We start from the raw sequence: 18593 nt of genomic DNA on the forward strand, positions 1-18593 counted from the left end.
TGGTCTTTCTACCCCTCCAGCGGACAATAGAAACAGGCCTGACAGCATAGAAGAGCAACCATCCGATTTCATCAAAGTAACAATTGCTTATAGCTCTGTTTTTCGCGAGATGATCAGCACATCGTTACTCCTGTATGGATTGTACTCAGCATGATGAAGTTTCTGTATATTCACATGTTACTAGGAATGAAAATTCTCGTGTAAAATTGTGACGGTTTATCAATGGTTAATGTCCAAGTCACATGAAGTATGGGCCAGAGCAAATTCGAGAGTGGAAGAGTGAGAGTGGTAGAATTAAGTTATAAGCAGTGAAAATTTGAATAATAGCGCGTGGAGTATGAAGGGCTCGGATCGTGAGGTTGAGAATGATTGTGTGACTTAGGTTTCTCTTGCTAATATAACCAGCAAGCTCCCACAGACACCAAAAATCAAAAATTGCTCTTCAGAGTCCCACACATTCCTGCGCATGGTTACATAATATATATATATATATATTCTCTTGTTGGCAAGAGAAACACGCTTATATACCCGCTTGCCCCGTACGAAGGCTAACAACTATTACTAGACTATAGCCGTTGGTTTACAAAGTTATTGAACTAAAAGTCCTTATTAATAACTACAACAACACAGTACAAACTGCCATAATTTTGCATAGAAATCAGTAATCAAGCAAGTACTTATATGTTCACAAAAATTCTCAGTCATCAGATTCTTCAACAGCCGCTTCTATTCGGAGAAGAATGAATCCGACGGCCACGCCGACAAGAACAAGGCCGTTCATGATGGCAGCAATCTTGAAAATCTCATCAGTGGCATTGCAAGTGGAGGACAGTGCACTCCCACCTCTTCTTCCCATTGCTTTCAGTGAGTTGACAACCTTTGCAAAGCACTGTTCTGTGCATACTGGAAGGCCTAGAGAGGCCACACCATTGTGAGCTTTTAGTCCTCCAAATGAGTTCAATCCATTGATGAACACCACCTTATTACTCACTCTCTTCTGGGCTTTCTCGCCGGAGTTTGCGACGCCGGTGGCGCTCACCGTTGCCGGATAGAGGACAGTTGATGCCGTTGCCATTTGTAGCTCGCCGGGATCTATAAGTTAAACACAACTTTAATGTAAATTAAAGTTAATAGTATCACATAAAAGGCTGTAAAGAGAGTGAATTGAAATGGTAGACTAGTGGTTGAAGGAATTTTTAGAGAACAAATGAGAGAAATCCAATCTCAGTTTTGTATATACATAGAGAGAGAGACAGAGAGAGAGACAGAGAGAGAGATTGTGGATAAGGTGAAATGAATTGTGATTGGCTGAGATTGTGACAGACAATGAAATGAGATAGATGCCCCCCTCAATTTCTCTCACGAAGGTATGGATGGGGTCCAATGAGATACATTGTATGGTATAATAAAAGTTGCTCATTTCCTTTTAAGTGAAGGATGTTTTTTCTTCAATAATTTGAATATATATTCCAATGTAATTTAGTCACATGAAATAAGCATAGTAAATGAAGAAAGTAAATTATTAATGATATATATATATATATATATATACGAATTTTGATTGTTCTGATATCCGGTATACCAATGTTAATTGAAATTTACATCGAAAACAACCAGTCTTCTGACATCTGATTTAGTAGGTATATCAATGTGAATTGAAATTTACGTCGGAACCAACCAGTACAACCAGTACAGTTCGGCGGTTCGTCTTTCGAACTTGCCAATGTTTCCAATTTCAAAGCAAAAAGTTGGTTTTAGGAGAGAAAAAAAAAAAAAAAAATTACGATTTTTGTTGTGGAAACGAATATATATATTAAACTTTTAATAACGCCAATGACTTAAAATTCATTAATAAATCATTATTTGTGTTAAATGGTTTTCAAAATTTAAAAAAAAAAAAATTATTAAAATTCACTAAACATTTATTTTTATTGAATTATGTTGTAAAAAATTAAAGCAAAAAGTTGGTTTTAGGAGAGAGAAAAAAAAAAAAAAAAAATACCGAATATATATATTAAACTTTTAATAACGCCAATGACTTAAAATTCATTAATAAATCATTATTTGTGTTAAATGGTTTTCAAAATTTAACAAAAAAAAAATTATTAAAATTCACTAAACATTTATTTTTATTGAATTATGTTGTAAAAAATTGTGTACCGGTGCATTTTGAACCCATTGTGTGAAAAAAAAATAATAATAATAATAAATAAATTCACTACTGCAATAACTGGGTTCGTTATGTAATGGTGATACAAGCCCGATTCCGTTATACCGCATTCACGACTCTTACTGCAATTGCATCTAAAATTTTACAAATTACATCTTATTTTCCACCATTTAAGGAAAAAAAAAAAAAAAAAAAAAAAAAAAACAGAGTTAATATCTACCATTCGGCCTACCTAGGACGACAAAACCCGACATCTTTGAACCGAGCAATTGATGTGACACTGAATCAAAGACTAATCTGACTCTAATATCAATTGTAACAAGTGAGCACTTACTCCCTAACCTAAAAGCTTAAACTATTGAATAGTATTTACATACATTTATACCCATTTTACTTCCCATTCGCAGGACACCTTTAACAATTTTCTAGGAAATAAATATGAAAAAGAAAAAAAAAAGCCTACCTTGCATAGTCCTCATGGGTCTCAGGCCCGTCCGTGTGTTTGTTACATGCGCTATTTAAGTTGGCGTATAATACGGGTTCACAACTTAAGTTTGAAAAGATTTTAACTATCCGCTTTCAATAGATTACATGTACAAAAGAGGATTGCCATATCGAACAGGTGCTAGGAATTTCTTTAGTCCGGTGACAATTTAGATACAATTATTAACAAGAAACAACAGCATGAAGCAAGCCTGACAGGAGTTGCAGAACTAAAAAGTAAACCGACACGCATCCAACCCCATGTCCTAATAACTTCCCTTGGTTCATTTGAAATAGCACAACGAGCTGGATTATGCAAGCATTGCACCTGCACATAAAGAATATCCATTACTATGACTGGCTTTTTGAACAAAAGAGAGAGAACTAATAAACCTACATAAAAAAATATAGTTTGCAATAAGCAGTTAGAAACAAATTAATGGCAGCAAGTCAAGAGGTAACAGAATGCTGCACTTACAAGTTTGAACTGAATCAGGTATGAGAAAGTGAGTGGCAAATCAGTTACCAAGAAAATGATACATAAAATTAAGGGTAAAAGGCAATAAACCCCCCTGAATTATTAGAGAATTTCACAAAACCCCCCTGTATTTAACAATTGCCCCCCTCAACTATTAAAAATGTGCAATTTAAGGACAGTAGTCTAACAGCGGTTGACAGAAAAATGAATTGACCATTTTGCCCTTACAACAAACTGGTATGTCATTTTGTTGTTTTTTAACCTTCGTCTGCTGATGTAATCCCTCTTGCCAACATTGACAGCACATCAAGTTTTATCACATATTACTGTTATGTGTGCTTTTTGCTAAAATTCGCGCCAAACAATCCCTATCTCTTTGATCATTGAAACCCTAAATTTGTTGCTCTGACCAGTGACCATTGAAACCCTAAATTTGCCAAAATCAAATAGTCATAAGCAACCAAATGCACAAGAAGAAAAACATTTAAAAAAAAAAAAACCAAAACAAAACCAGTAACAGGGCAAATTTACACCGAAAGCCAGCAACTAAAAATATCCCAAACATCACAGTGTTATCTCTCCTTCGATACAATCTCTGGCTATGAATTGCAATCATCGGCAACCCAATCACAAAACCCCAAACTCTAGCCGCAATATCCAATTATAAAATTTGCCAACCCAAGCACAAAACCCAAGATTATGTTGTCAATCATCAAGTAATCCCAATCACAAAATCTAAAAAATATGTTGTCGTCGATCAACAAGCAAACCAATCGCAAAACCCCAAGAGTGATCACCAGGCAAACCCAATCGCGACCGTAAAATTCTCAACCCATCATCGCCAAACCCATATAAGAGAACTTTCCCTGAAACCACTGCTGCTGCAACAGGCACGTTGGTGGGTCTCGCCGTCGAAACACCATCGCCATCACGATCGCCGATTATCAGGCTTTATCGTCGTTAGTTCAGACTTTCAACCTTGTTGCCACCGTGTTGATTCTTGCTGTCACCATCAGAATCTATTGCTGTTATATTCCTCGGCTGATCTTCGCCGTCATCGGATCTGCTGGTAGGATCTGCTTGAGAACAAGAGAGAGAGTTCTGGTAGAGAGGAGTTTCTTTGACGAAGCTGACTAGATTTGGGAGTTGGAGTGGGTTTTAAATCGAGTCAAAAGACAACCCGATTTAAATGGGTAATAAGGTTATTCTTGCCATTTAAAATTTATGCTTAGCTTATGTGATGTCACACACCACTTTAACGTTGATAATTCACCGGAATTTGAACGGAATTGGGATATTTGCAAAAAAAGTGATAGTTTAGGGGGTTAATTGTAAAAATAAAAGTTTAAGGGGGTTTCTTGCTAAAGAGAGCATAGTTTGAGGGGGTTTATTGCCCTTTACCCTAAAATTAATGACATAGCCATCTTCTTCCCCTGGCGTGCCGTAGCTTAGGATTCGTGTCATTGCTATTGTTTAGTGGTGGAGAAAATATAGATAGGGCATCAAAATCGGCCTTAGCTGAGGCGGAAGAAGGATAGACCTTTGAGATCTGGAAAGGTTAAAGTGGATTTCGACCATAAATAACTTTAAAAGGACTTCAAGATGTAGTTTGGCTTGTAGTCTGGTCGTATGCAACTTCTGCTTGAGCCAAAGTAGATCTCATTGACGAAGATTGCTGCCAACTAAACTCCTTAAAAGAGATGCAGGGCTAACCAAGACTGGTAGTTTTTGTAAGACTAGAAATGATGCCCGGACTTCAGATTGGTGTCATCTCTGAATTCTTAGGACAGGAATCCAAAATGAAAAGATTTAACTTCAATAATTTGGTTAAGATAAAGTTGACTTTCATGATTTCCCAAAAAAATCCAACTCCTTTGCAACCCAAATAGACGATCAGCATCCACTAGATTAAATTTAACAAAATTATGTGGTATCAGATATGCTGCCCTATTACATAGCTCCACTAATTTTGTTGATAATAGTTTTATTCAAGTCAAAATTACTCTCAGAAAAAGGGAATTTTTTATTCATGAGCATATAAAGGAAATCATAGCAAATTTCCATGACCATGCCCTGATGAACCTCTGAGGTGGGGCAAATATAAAAACCACTATCATGCTATGTTGTACTATTGCAGGAAATATCTCCATTAGAACAAACGAAGAGCAACTTTCAAGTAAATCGGTGTTCGTTGAAAATATGAATAATAAAAAATCTAAGTTGCTCAGCACAACATAACAATTCAGAAGTGCAATAACAGTTGATCAACAACATTAACAAAGATGAATCATATAAGAATTTGCTATAAGCAGTTGAAACAAGTTAATGGCAAGTCAAGAGGTAAAGAATGGCATTTACAAGTTTGAACTGAATCATGTTTGATTAGAAAGTGAGAGGCAAATCAGGTACAAGAAACTGATGCATAAAACTAATGACATATAGCCATCTCCTTCCCCTCACGTGCCATAGCTTAGGATTCGTACTATTTCTATTGTTTAGTGGCGGAGAACAATAAAGATATGGCATCAACATCGGCCCCAGCTAAAGCGGAAGAAGGATACGCGAGCATTGAAATAAGGCACATTGTTAGCTTTCCCTACGCTTACCGTTTAGCATGTTCGACTTGCATGTGTTAAGCATCTAGTCAAGCGATCATATCTGAGCTATTCATTGATGTCAAATCTTAGCGATTTGCAAAAGAGTTTCAACTGACTGACTACTTAATAGAATACATATTAGTGATAGAAAGCTTTGCCTTAGGATATGAATGGGAGAATCTGCGTGAAGACCTTTGAGATATGGAAAGGTTAAAGTATAAGAGATAGAAAGTGGATTTCGACCATAAACAACTTTAAAAGGACCTGAAGCGGTAATATGCAAATTCAGCTTGAGCCAAAGTAGGATCCCATTGACGAAGATTGCTGCCAACTAAACTCCTTAAAAGAGATGCAGGGCTAACCAAGACTGGTAGTTTTTGGAAGACTAGAAATGATGCCCGGACTTCAGATTGGTGTCATCTCTGGATTCTTAGGACAGGAATCCAAAATGATAAGATTTAACTTCAATATTTTGGATAAGATAACGTTAACCTTCATGGTTTCCCAAAAATATCCAAATCCTCTGCAACCCAAATAGATGGTCAGCATCCACTAGATTAAATTTAACAAAATTATGAGGTGGTTATCAGATATGCTGCCCTATTACATAGCTCCACTAATTTTGTTAATAATAGTTTTATTCGAGTCAAAATTACTCTCATAACAATCCAGAAGTGCAATAACAGTTAATCAACAACATTAACAAAGATGAATCATATATCACTCATAAGGCAAGCAAATGGGATGGATTGCCAGCAACCATGGCACACGAACTTAGTAGCGTAAACCATACTTATGCAGAATCCAAACAAAATTAAAATATGATAGCATGTGCTTAAATGGCAAAAGAATGTTGGAATACCAATAACTCACCAAAATATGTGGCCAGAGTTCATGCATCTTCTAACAAAGGGCGGTTGCTAACAGAAAACCCAATAGTTGATTCATTGGACTCTGCTTTTCCACATTGATAGTCTAGCCCTTTCTTCCCAGGCCCAGATATGTGCACGCGCATTTCACATTTACCAATAAGTTCAAAAATGCAGATATCTCCCATCTGGATGTCATTATCACGCACAAACGCCATCCACCCACCACAGAAAGTATGTAATGATTGGACTTTTATAGTTGGGATCGAATTCACAGTCCAACTCTGTCCTCTTAGATTACGAAGGACAACCTCAGTTTTGCAGTTGGGAAGGTTTGTCATAGAAAACTGGTACGGGATTTTCTGTACAATAGAAACTGAAAACCAGTCAATAAATTAAAATTGAAGGTAAAAACAGACTGCGGAAGAGAACAGTACACATAATATAGTATGGTGAATTCATGTCGAGGAGAAGCCGTTAGGCTTTAACCCCTTGATAGCCTATCATTGTCCCAGGAAAAATACAAACGCAAGTCCTATAAATGATCTAATGACCACATCTCAACCAAGTTAGGAAAAAGGTATTTGTGTGCCACTACACCCATCACAAGGGCCTATTAGTTCCAGATTCCATAATATACCCTGCATATGCTAATTCCCTGAAGACAGTGAGTTTGTACCTTTAGCCTCGGAGTCAGACCTCTATTGAACATGTTCAGTTACTCCTCTAATTTTTGTTAATAATATTTATTAGTTTAATTTTTCATAAGGTAGAATTTGGTTCTATGATTAAAAATAAATTGATAAAGCCACTTAGAATCAATTGGCAAGAGGTCAACGATTATGTGAATTGCTCAAACAGTCCCAATCAGACCCCCATTCTGTAATGAGTATCTTTTTTAAAAAGAAATTTATTACATCAGTAATTATTACAATAGAAAAAAATTCAAAAATCCTACACGTGCATATAGAAGAACTCAAATAAAAATAGTATTCTCATGCAATAACAGATCTTGATCAATAAAATCCAGTGGGTGAATTCAGGAAAAAAAAAAAATCCAGTGGGTGAGACTATCTAACAAAAACTAAACCAATTGTTTGATCACATATAGTAAAATATCCTTGGCCACAGTTTACATAAATTAAAACTCAAAAGGAACAATGGGCCTTATTATTTCTTTCTACATATTCAACAAAAGAGGTTTTCACTTTGCAATGCTGGAAGCCAAGAAACAAAACAAAGCTAGCGGACTATGCTTGAGCATAGCTCAGTTCTGGAGACTACTCACCAGAGTATATGAGCCACTGATGTTGAACTTCTTCATGATTCTCACAAAATGAGGAAGACTGGATATAAAAGACTGAGCTGCTCTTTTTTCTTCAGGTGCTGACTTCATTGACATACAAACTTTACTGAGAGAACCTTGTTTCTCATCAAAGTTGACTTTTGTCTGGATCACTGTTTTCAGTTTTGTAGTTCAGAAGCTCATTTGAGTTAGGAAATCAAAGACGTTAGAACGAGTCATATAAATAGATGTGCCTCAATGGAGAATAATCATAACCCTTACCCTGTTTTCCATTGCAAGCTTTTGACTGAGAGTATGCAGAACGCTTTGATGCACTATCATGTTTCACTTTTTCATTGGAGAAAGCAGCTTCATGACTACTTTTAGTCTTAATTAACCTCTCATGGTCAGATTCTTTCTTATCAGATACTTCGACCATAGTTTTCCGTTGTAAATTGGCATTATGAGATATTTTCTTTGGTACGCATTGAGATATTTTATGTGAAGTAGCACCACACCCATTGTTTAACCCCTTCAAACCTGCTTTCCCACTTGAGCAGTCTACACCCCTTTTTCCAACCCCAAAAATTTGCACGCGCATTTCACACTTGCGCACTAGTTCAAAAATGCAGATGTCTCCCATCTCAATATTATTATCACGAACAAAGGCCATCCACCCTCCACAAAAAGTATGAGATGTTTGCACTCTTGTAGTTGGTATTGAATTAACGATCCAACTTTCTCCTTTTAGATTATGAAGCACAATCTTTACTTTGCATTTGGGAAGATGTTCCATTGAAAACTGATATGGGATATTCTGCATGACAAAACCAACCAGTAATTCATAGTTGAGAGTAAGCACAGTTTGCAAAAGAGTAAAAATGACACGTTCTAGTGAGGCTAGTGAGTTCATCCCAATTGAAGGAGAAAGAACTGCTGAAATCCCAAGTATCACAGCCTGCATACCGACAAAGTTCCAAAAGGAAAAAACAAAGGTATATATCATGAATGCTACCAGCTTCCTTCTCTCAATAAGGCTAGTCATTGTAAACCATAACAAAAAACTAAAAGGTCCCATATTTCTATAGTAAAACAAGAAAGCACTCTCATTCCCCAAAGAGCAGCACCAGCCTACAAGATGATAATGGCCAACAACAGGTAGATGATAGATAATGGCCAACAACAACAGGTAGATGATAGTTAAAGGCCAACAACAAGTAGATGATATTGGCATGGAGTTCCGGCAAGGTCAAGGTCGCCTTTCTCCTGTCAACTGCATGTGCATCATAAAAATGGTTCAGCTTGCATGGTGCCACTCACTCCAAATAACCAAGAGAAGCCTAGATGCTGTTTGAATGCCATTCAAGCAAGGATCCACGAAGGGGGAAACTATAATTAGCACAACACAGACTAAGGACAGGGACACAATACGAGATATGACACAGATAGCCGACACATCGAATCGTAAAAAAAAGCCACATACATGATTTAGAATACGGACACAGTTAAATATAATTTCTTTTTGTTTATATCCATTTATTGTATATGATAATTATTAGGACTTTAATTAAATTTTAATCTCTATATTCAGAGTTACATAATTGAGAAGATAAAGTTATTTGAATATCATAAGATTATTTATAAAATATATATGCTAATACTATCCTACTTTACTATCATGATTATATTTTTGTCATATATGGAAAAGTAAAAAAGAATGCTTGACTTGTGGTGACCATGTATTTAATGTCATTTTTGTTAAGGAAAATATTTAGACATTTTTGAACGTTGTTCATATTGTTCCAAAATTGTTGGGCGTGGCTCTTAGACGTGTTTTGTGTTATAATGTGTTAAAAGACTTGTGTTAGATAGTGTGAGATATAAGTAGCGGTCCAAGTGTTCAGGATGTGTTCACTAAGTGTCCTAACTAATTTTTTTTTTTTTCAAACTATGAATATGTCAATGAGGAGTGTCCATGAAGTCACTGCATCTGATACATTTCTAACATGGACATGACACCTTCATAGAAGTGCCAAGACTTCTTAGGATGATGGCCTGTACTTTCCTACAAGAGAAAGTGCCTAAGGAAATACAAGTTGTCTTTGAAGAATGCAATGACATCATGCCGAATATACTGCCTAAGTTGTTGTCACGAAGGAAACATCACAAAAGTGAGCTAGAACCAGGTGTTAAACCCTCAGCCTTGACACTCCTATTGTGACCGCTTCGCAGTAGCTTACTTCAACGAAATAGTGCTTTATAGCACCATGGAAGAGCACTCAAAAAGTCTAATGAAGTTTAATTGTTACGATAAAACAAGGTCACATCAAGAAAGAAAAATATCACTTGCCCAAGAGAAAGTATTGTTCTTGGGCACAAGATTAAAGATGGTAAGCTCATCATTGGATGAAGATAAAGTGAGGGCCATCTAAGAGTTGTAGCCTCCAACTAAAATGACAAAGTTGAGGCCATTCCTTAGTCTTGTGAATTACTATTATCGATTTTTAAAGAGCTACTTAGCAAGAGCAACCCTTTTAATGATCTTCTCAAGAAGAATGATGATGGTTGGATGGATCAATGCCAAAATATTCTTTGAAACTCCAAGAGGGTGGTCAATAAAGAACCTATCTTATGCTTTCTATACCACTCCTAACCCTGCAGGGTATGCATAAAGCCACATAATTTGGTTGGGGCGTGGTTATGTGATGCATGACAGTTTTATTAGGGTTTTATTTTCTATTTATATTTATTTTTATAATTTTTAGACAGTTTAATTTTAGGTAATTTCTTTATATTTTTAGTTTCCTTATGTTATTAGGTTAATTTCCTCGTGTTTTATAGTTTACTTGAGCAATTAGTTTCCTCAAGTTTTTAGGTTTCTTAGTGATCAAGTTTCTTATTCTATTTATTTGTAATGCAAAAAGCATTATATTAATTCAATTCAATTATCAATAATATTTCAAAATTCTTTGCGAATTTTCTCTACTTTGTGGATTCAGAGTATCCTACTTTGTGGATTCAAAGTAACTCATGTTCCTTGTGAACAATTTCACAGCTTTCCGCTACGTCAATTGATATCAGAGTCTTGATTTACCCTGGTCTGATGGTGATTGATTGTTATGGTAGCAGCCATTTTGTTGACATTGATCACAGAGTGAAGGCCCCTTGGGCTGCCATACATACTTAAGAATGGGAAGCAATTGGTTTTGTAAAGATTGGCAGGTACGTTTGTGGTGCAGTTCGAGTTCGCACTGATGATGTTTCTCGCAGCCAACCGAATATGGGTTATGTTCCTGTATATCCACATAGGCCTTTAGCTTATGCAGATTATTTCGATGATGAGGAGTTTCGATACAGTGATCGAGATAGATGCAACAAAAAACGTAGATATTCGGACAACCGTGAATTTCAGGTAAAACTTAATCTACTTACATTCAATGGAAATATTATTATTGAAGATGTCTTGATTGACTTGAGGAAGTTGAAGAAATTTTAAGAAGTATTTTGATGTACCTGAAAACAAGCAAATTCCGCTTGTTGCCTTCAAGCTTAAAGGATGGGCTTCAATTTGGTAGGAACAAACACGGATTGACCAGAGGAGGCACGGAAAACTGTTTGTGCGGTCGTGGTACAAGATGAAACGGCTATTGATGGCTAAATTCCTACCACCAAATTATGAGGAGATGATGTATCAAAAATATCATAATTATCATAACAGAGTTCATCTGTCAAAAAGTGTACAGAGAAAATTTACAAAAAAGATAGTGCTATCAAGGATAATAATAATTTTGTTGAAGCAACGACTAATATTATTGAGGTTGATCACCAGCCTAAATAAGCTTGCACTTGAGCTGATCTCGAACAATTTCTGAACAAATCAGTTTACTTACAGTCCTACTAAGGCACTAATGAACTAGAGAAGTGCCAACTGACATGATTGATGCAAGCGCCTTCATGTAACAATCTTGTTACGACTTGCAAATGAGTGATTCAACCAGCCAAACTCCCTTTGAAGTTGCCAGTGGATGGCAACCTATGTCGCCTAATGCATGGCAATCTATGCCACTTAATGCAGTATCCTCATGTTATAGAGGCAAGAGCCTATTGACTACAAGTTCGTAAAGGTGTGCAGCATAAGCAAACTGGCCTGGCTTAAGCATAGATTGACATGACAACTAAGAAATTAAAGGAAGTGGGCTTAATAATAAAGACAGAGCAAGTGGAGCTTGAGATTGGAGGCCAGTTACTTGTGCAGCTCTTAGAACATCTCAATATCCTACGGAAAGTGGAAACGGTTAGTGAGGTACTATGAAGGACCGTTCTCTACTTCTAACCGTGTAGGCAAAATCTTGCAAAATCTCTTTCAGGGTACAACTTTCACTCAAGCTCAAGATACATATGATGTGCATTTTAGTTTCTAAAACCATTCCATTAAGATGTGGACCAAAGCTGAAGCATGTCAAAGAGGTCACTAACCGCAGTCATAAGAAGCAAGGATGGACACGGTCACACGGATACGATGCGGATACGCCGACAAGTCAAATTCCAAAAAAGTAGGACACAAACACGGCGCGGATACAGCTAATATAAATATAATTTTCATCTATATATCTACTGAGTAAGATAATTAGAGAACTTAGTCACTACCTCTGTCCCATATTAGTAGTCCAGTATTCCTTTTAGGGATGTTCCAAATTAGTTGTCCCATTTCCTTTTTGAAACAAATTAAAAGCATTCTTTCCATAATTACCCTTTAACTTTAAAAATATCTCTCAACTTAATAATACATATATTTAAATTTAAAAGGACAACTTCGTAATTTTAAAAGGGTACAATGCAATAATTGCATGTCCCCTTAAAATTTTTACTCCCTAGAATGGACATCTAATATGGGATGGAGGGAGTACTTTATAATTTTTATGCTAAAGTTACACGAGTTAATAGGTGAAGCTATTTGAATATCAAAAATAATATATTATATTATATATGATTTTACTACTATATTTTGTCCTTGTAGCTATGTTTTTGTTCATATTACATACTATTACATGTGTTAATGTCAATTTTCGAAAGATAAAGAGGTTGGACACTTTGATATATGTTCACAATGTGTTTTTACAACTACCATATGTTTGTTTTATATAAGACGGGGTGTGGGATATGTTGCCGAGTGTCGGCCAAGTGTCTAAATAATAAAAAATATTTAGAAATTATGGCACAGTCATAAAGTGTTGGACACGTGTTCAGGAGTGTCCATGAAATGTTGGTGTCCGACACGTTGTTCGGCTTAGACAAGGCACCTCATAGCCGTTGTTAAAACTTCGTTTGACAAGATGTATGGTGCATCCATTATATTAAGGAATCCAAAAGAGAGATCCAAAACACAAAATACTTAATCAAGGGGAAGAACTTTTGGATAGCAAAGTAAGCAAAAGCATATACTCATTGAGGCATTTTTATGAAACATATCGAATAGTTCAAGGATGAAAGCAGAACGAGGGAGTTTGCAAGTGTGCCTAAAAGTGTGCTTGTGTGCTTAAGATCATCAAGCCCATTACATAAAGCTTAACAAAGAATGAATAATTGGAGTTTGGATTGTTTGGAATTCATTGGGTCATGCCTCGGACCTCTCGGGAGTTGTTGGATATTTGGAGGGGCCAATGGGTGGGGGCTTAGGCGAGAGTCTTCTGGAGGGTGACCCCTTTTTGCATTTGGTGGAGCCTTTGGAAAGAGCGGAATTGTAGATCTTTTGATGGGAAGGAGTCCTCTATTGGGATGCTGAAATTTTCTATTATTTGTACCCTTTTTTGTTGGGGTCAGGGGAGAGATTACTCCTCTCTTGAGGAGATTGTTGACTTCATGAGCTCTTTGAGTTCATAGATTTCGTTTTGTCTTTGTATAGTTTGGGACGCGTTCCCCTTTTGAACGCTCTTTAATACATTTTACTTATAAAAAAAAACAAAGAATGAATATGGGCAAAGACTTTTAAAGTGTGGATGCACAGATAATAGATAAACTTGGCCAACTTTAACAACTCCACTCATTTATTACTTCAAATTAGTTGATCTCTTAGCCATGAACTAATTTATGGCAGAAATGAATCTTACCATGGCAATCAATTGACACACAACACATGGACCTTTTATAAGAAAAAAATATGCAAGTTTAAATTAAGAACAAGCAAAAGGAAAGTACTCACCAGAGTATATGAACCACCGACATTGAACCTTTTCATTATTTTCACAAAATTGGGAAAAGATGAAGTAAATGATCGGGCTACTTTTTCTGCTTCAGCTGCTGACAACAATGGCATACAACCGCTAGCACATGAGACTAGTTCATCTTCCTTGTTGGTTCCATTTGGAACGGCTACCTCTGTTTAAATTTCAGAAGCTCATTTGAGTTACATATTGGAATGTGAGAAAGTCATATAAATAAAAGTTACATGAGTTTAAGTACACTGTGCATTTGCATCAACACCCAGTTTTATTCTCCCAATAAATAGTTACATCTTTGCAAGCAGTTGGTCAGATGGTAAAACAAATTATCTGGTGGCTTACATAACTTCCTCTTATATTGGAAGCCAATTACTTTCTGTAAAACCCAAATGGATGAATTGTCAGCATTTTTACCTGAGTTTTCAGTGAGCATTATTGATTGCAAGGGCATAGCTAAGGTGAGACTGTTCTTTGATACACTGTCACAATTTTCTCTTACACTGGGTGCGGCTGCTTGATAAATATTAGCTAGAGTAATGCATTCCACATGGACTTGAGAACCTCTCCTTTTCTTTGGAATGCTTTCAATAATGTCATCCAAACAGGAAGTTCTGTTTTCTCCTTCTCTCTTCCTTCCCATATGTTTATCAGAGACACTTGGATCTTGACTGCATATGGCAGTAAATGCAGCTTCTTTCTCACACGAACTTTTGTCAAACACTTGCACAGTGAAATGCAAATTACCATCATATCTAAAAACCAATGAGTCACCATGTTCTATGAAGTGATCTTTCACAAACGCTGCCCACCCATCATGAAAGAATAAACAATCACTGTGCTGAATCAAGTCAACATGCCAGGTACTCCCACTAGGACCCACTAATGAAACAGATCCAGATGTTGTGCCTCCCATATGTTTGATGAATTTTGAAGGAATTTTCTGTAACAGAAGCACCAGATTTGTGTCACCATCCAGCAATGCATTGTAATTCAACCAAAAGACTATACAAGATACTTTAAATTAAGGGCAAATTTCTCAAAACCCCCAAAACTATCAAAAAATGATCATAAAACCCCAACAAGTTTTAAAAACCCCCAACAATATAACAATGTTATCATTTTACCCCAACTCTGTCAATTGGCCCCGTTAACCCAGCGCGTGGTTAACAAATGCTTTGACAAAATGACTTTTGTGACGAAAATACCCCTACTGTCACATGTGCCAAAGAAGTGATGTGTATTTAAATGTGTTAGACCGAAAATACCCCCAAGCATCTCTTCTCTCCTCCATGCCTGACAGTGTTTCAGAAGCCTAAAATCGGCACCTTGAAGAAGAAAGTAATTGTTTTGAGTCCTAGCTTAAAAGTTGAGCAATTGCTTTTCACTATTATTTTTTTTATCTAACCGCCTTCATTAATTAAATGGGATTTGAATTACTGAATCGTTAAATTTAAATTTATTTTTTTAATTACAGAAAATTTTAAAAATGAAACCATCTCTTTCCACTGATTTCCCTCTGCAACAGAAATATTTGGGCGACGTTTTGGAGAGACAAACTGAGAACCTATGGACTGTTGTGCGATATTTCGGCGACGTTTTAGAGAGGACAGTGATGGTGGTGGCAGTGGCGACATTTATATATACACATAAATATAAATATAAATATATATATATATATACACAAACAGACATATATATATATACACACACACACACACACACAAACACAGACATATATATACACAAGCACAACACCACCACCAAGAGACGGCGGTGCATTAGGCGAAGGAAACAACGGCGGGGTAGGCGAGTAGCAACGGCTATGATGTCGATGCAAGAGATCGAGGACGGCAGGGCAGGCGAGATCGAGGGCAGTCTTGGCGAGGACGACGACATCGAAGGCGTCGTCGGGGAGGGAGAGGTTGATGTCGGACTGCGCCGCTGCTCGTTGCCAAAGAGAAAATCAATTTCTAAAGTGATGATGACTTATTGAAAGAGAATTCTCTAATTCGCAGATGGTATGTTGAAAATTCTCTTGAAGACAATTTCTTATATCAGAGAGAAAGAAAGAGAGTTGTGGAGAGAGAAAGAGTAAGATAATATGTTTGTCTATCTATGTGTATATATGAAGATAGACGTAGAGAGAGAATTTTCGTAACCTCATCTTCTCCGGCTATCTTAATTACAGGGCTAAAAGGATTGGGTTTGGGTTAATATATCAATAATAATGAAAAATGTTGGGCTTGTGCTAAAGGATAATATTGTAATTTCAAAAATATGATTTTTTGGTTTTTTAAATAAAAGGGAATAAATAAAGATAATTTAGTCATTTCACATACCCTTAACAACCAATTGACAAAGTTGGGGTAAAATGATAACATTGTTATATTGTTGGGGTTTTATGATCATTTTTTGAAAGTTTTGGAGGTTTTGAGAAATTTGCCCTTAAATTAATATAATTAAAGACCAATAATCTTGAAGCAGATTATGAAATATATAAGGTGGCATTTAACTTTCAAGAAACGATACGGATGATCAGAAGACCAATTGTTACTACTCTATTCACTTACGTATCGACCAAAGTTATTTCAGCAGTTACACTCTAGCATGCCACATTGCTTAAACAATGTTTAGCAAACCTATATCTAGCAGCCTATTTCTAAACACAGTATGCTATATTGTTGAGAGAAGTTATCCAAACGGTAGAGTCTTTATGGAACAATGGGCTACTACCGTTGTCTCATTTTCAACTTTCCTTTCTGAAATATTTAGTCATAGTTTTCTAATGCACTTTTTAATATCTGAAATAATTCAGAAGAAGAAATAAAAAATAAAAAAAAAATAAAAATAAAAATAAATAAAAAAACTTACAACCGCATTGGACTGGATACTCTAGGATAATAACTCCAACTTCTTTCTTCTTATGTTTTCTTGGCAATGTTTGAGGGAGAACTGGAGAAGAAAAAATGGTGATTGCTGATACTTTTTTTTCTTTTTCTTTTTTTAAAGAAAAAAAAAGATGGTAGCTGATGGTCATCTGACTTCAGTAAGCAATTTTGGGAACCACACACAACACTATACATATAACTCTAATTTTTCAGCATTGAAATGCATAGCATTGTTCCACAATTAATTTGCATTAGTGAAATAACAATATAACACTTTTTATTTATTTATTTTTTCATTGTTTCTCTACCTGTTTTACAAAGTTAAAAGAATAACACTTGTGTGATAAATGGACACCAAATGGCACAATAATTCAGTATAGTGAATGCCTAACTTGGCTTTCTCTACTACAAATAAATTTAATTATGAAAACCGTATAGTGCCACTAAACAGTCAAAACATGCACACAACCAATCTCTAAAAATGTTTTCCATCTATTTCCAATCTATGCTTAAAATTTAAGAACAATTTCTTGCAAATAAAAAAACCTAATGCATGTTTGTATTGAAGGAAAAAAAAAAAAAAAAAAAAAAAAAACCAATAAAGCAGGAGGAGGTAAAACGGAAATAGAAGAGAGAAGAAATTACCAGAAGCTGAGAGCTTAAAGAAGAGTTAAAAGCCTCAAGAAAGTGAGGCCGCTTCGCATTCAACATCTCTCTTGTTTCCGTCCACACACTCTGCTCAAACCTATTTTTGTACAAAACCCTAACATACACTCTCCTAATCACATCTGGAGATGTGTACTCAGAACGAATAATTCTTCAAAGGCAGTGAAAATTACATACTTATGAAGAGAGAGAAAACACACACAGAAAAAGAGATATATATATATATATATCTACACACACACTACGTATATTATACACACAGGTACGTATATATGAACAATGCTCTAAACAGTAAACAAAAGTAGACAGGTTCGATTGGATTGGATTTAACCCGTGCAGGGATGGCAGGTCCATGTTGATGCAGACTAGCTCATTTTGACATAATACCATTAATACCCCTACATGGAGGTATACCATTACGCGCGTATTTGAGACGTGTGTTTCACGACAAAAGAGGGCTTATTTATTTATTTAGAAGTTAAAGCAAACGAGTGATGGAGTAGGAATTCGAACAGGAACCTTTTGCCGCAACCCGAACGTGTCATACTGCTGAACTATCGCACCACACCCAGAGAGCTTAATTGTTTAGGTGGAATAGTGATATGTGCTTCCACGGTTCTTGACGACTCTCTTGCAATAGAGAAGAAGATCCAAATGGGTATTTACAGCGCAATTGGATCCAACTGGACATCCATCCCACGAGGTCATTATCAATGCTTTTTCACTTTTGCCCTTTCTTGCTTACTTACGGAACCAAAATTTCAGTTACAGGTCAGTTTGGTTCGATTGCAAATACGGAGTACTTTTCAGGGTCCAATTTGACTTCAATTTTCATAAAAATATTAAAAATGGTTTGGTCCTCATGCACATCAAAAACCAGTTTAAAGCCTAAATATTATTCTCAATAGACAACACAAATCCATTTGTCAAAATTTTGGA

At 36.1% G+C, this 18593-nt stretch overlaps 2 protein-coding genes across 3 annotated transcripts; both read right to left on the minus strand.

Moving 5' to 3' along the window:
* Window positions 1–588: 588 nt before the first annotated feature.
* On the minus strand, window positions 589–1222 carry LOC132278693 (uncharacterized). Its single transcript, XM_059780541.1, has one exon. It carries the CDS (start codon window positions 1073–1075, stop codon window positions 698–700), a length of 378 nt encoding a protein of 125 aa, XP_059636524.1. The 5' UTR covers window positions 1076–1222; the 3' UTR covers window positions 589–697.
* Window positions 1223–2718: 1496 nt separating this feature from the next.
* LOC132278691 (B3 domain-containing protein Os03g0620500-like) lies at window positions 2719–18230 on the minus strand. 2 transcript variants are annotated; one of them, XM_059780537.1, is made up of 7 exons: window positions 17634–18216; window positions 14515–15040; window positions 14082–14257; window positions 8165–8699; window positions 7886–8055; window positions 6602–6959; window positions 2719–2981 (listed from the first exon to the last, which is right to left on the minus strand). In XM_059780537.1, the coding sequence occupies exons 1-6, from the start codon at window positions 17697–17699 to the stop codon at window positions 6621–6623; spliced, it is 1812 nt and encodes a 603-aa protein (XP_059636520.1). In that variant the 5' UTR covers window positions 17700–18216; the 3' UTR covers window positions 2719–2981; window positions 6602–6620. The 2 variants fall into 2 exon arrangements, with proteins under 2 accessions (XP_059636520.1, XP_059636521.1); XM_059780538.1 differs by lacking the exon at window positions 2719–2981 and having other exon boundaries at window positions 6797–6973; window positions 17634–18230.
* Window positions 18231–18593: the final 363 nt, after the last annotated feature.

Source organism: Cornus florida, unplaced genomic scaffold, assembly GCF_030987335.1.
Source record: "Cornus florida cultivar Cherokee Brave unplaced genomic scaffold, ASM3098733v1 CherokeeBrave_3.0.0_Hap2_Chr10, whole genome shotgun sequence".
Classification (NCBI taxonomy): domain Eukaryota; kingdom Viridiplantae; phylum Streptophyta; class Magnoliopsida; order Cornales; family Cornaceae; genus Cornus; species Cornus florida.

Bases quoted from the DNA above. Each gene is read 5' to 3' on its own strand.
- LOC132278691 (XM_059780537.1), bottom strand. From the start codon at position 17,699: ATGTTGAATGCGAAGCGGCCTCACTTTCTTGAGGCTTTTAACTCTTCT. The intron at 14,258-14,514 runs GTAAAAATGCTG...AAATTTAAACAG, and splicing joins AATGCTCACTGAAAACTCAG to AGGTAGCCGTTCCAAATGGA. The intron at 6,960-7,885 runs GTGAGTAGTCTC...TCTATTGTACAG, and splicing joins TCAGTGGCTCATATACTCTG to AAAATCCCGTACCAGTTTTC.
- LOC132278693 (XM_059780541.1), bottom strand. From the start codon at position 1,075: ATGGCAACGGCATCAACTGTCCTCTATCCGGCAACGGTGAGCGCCACC.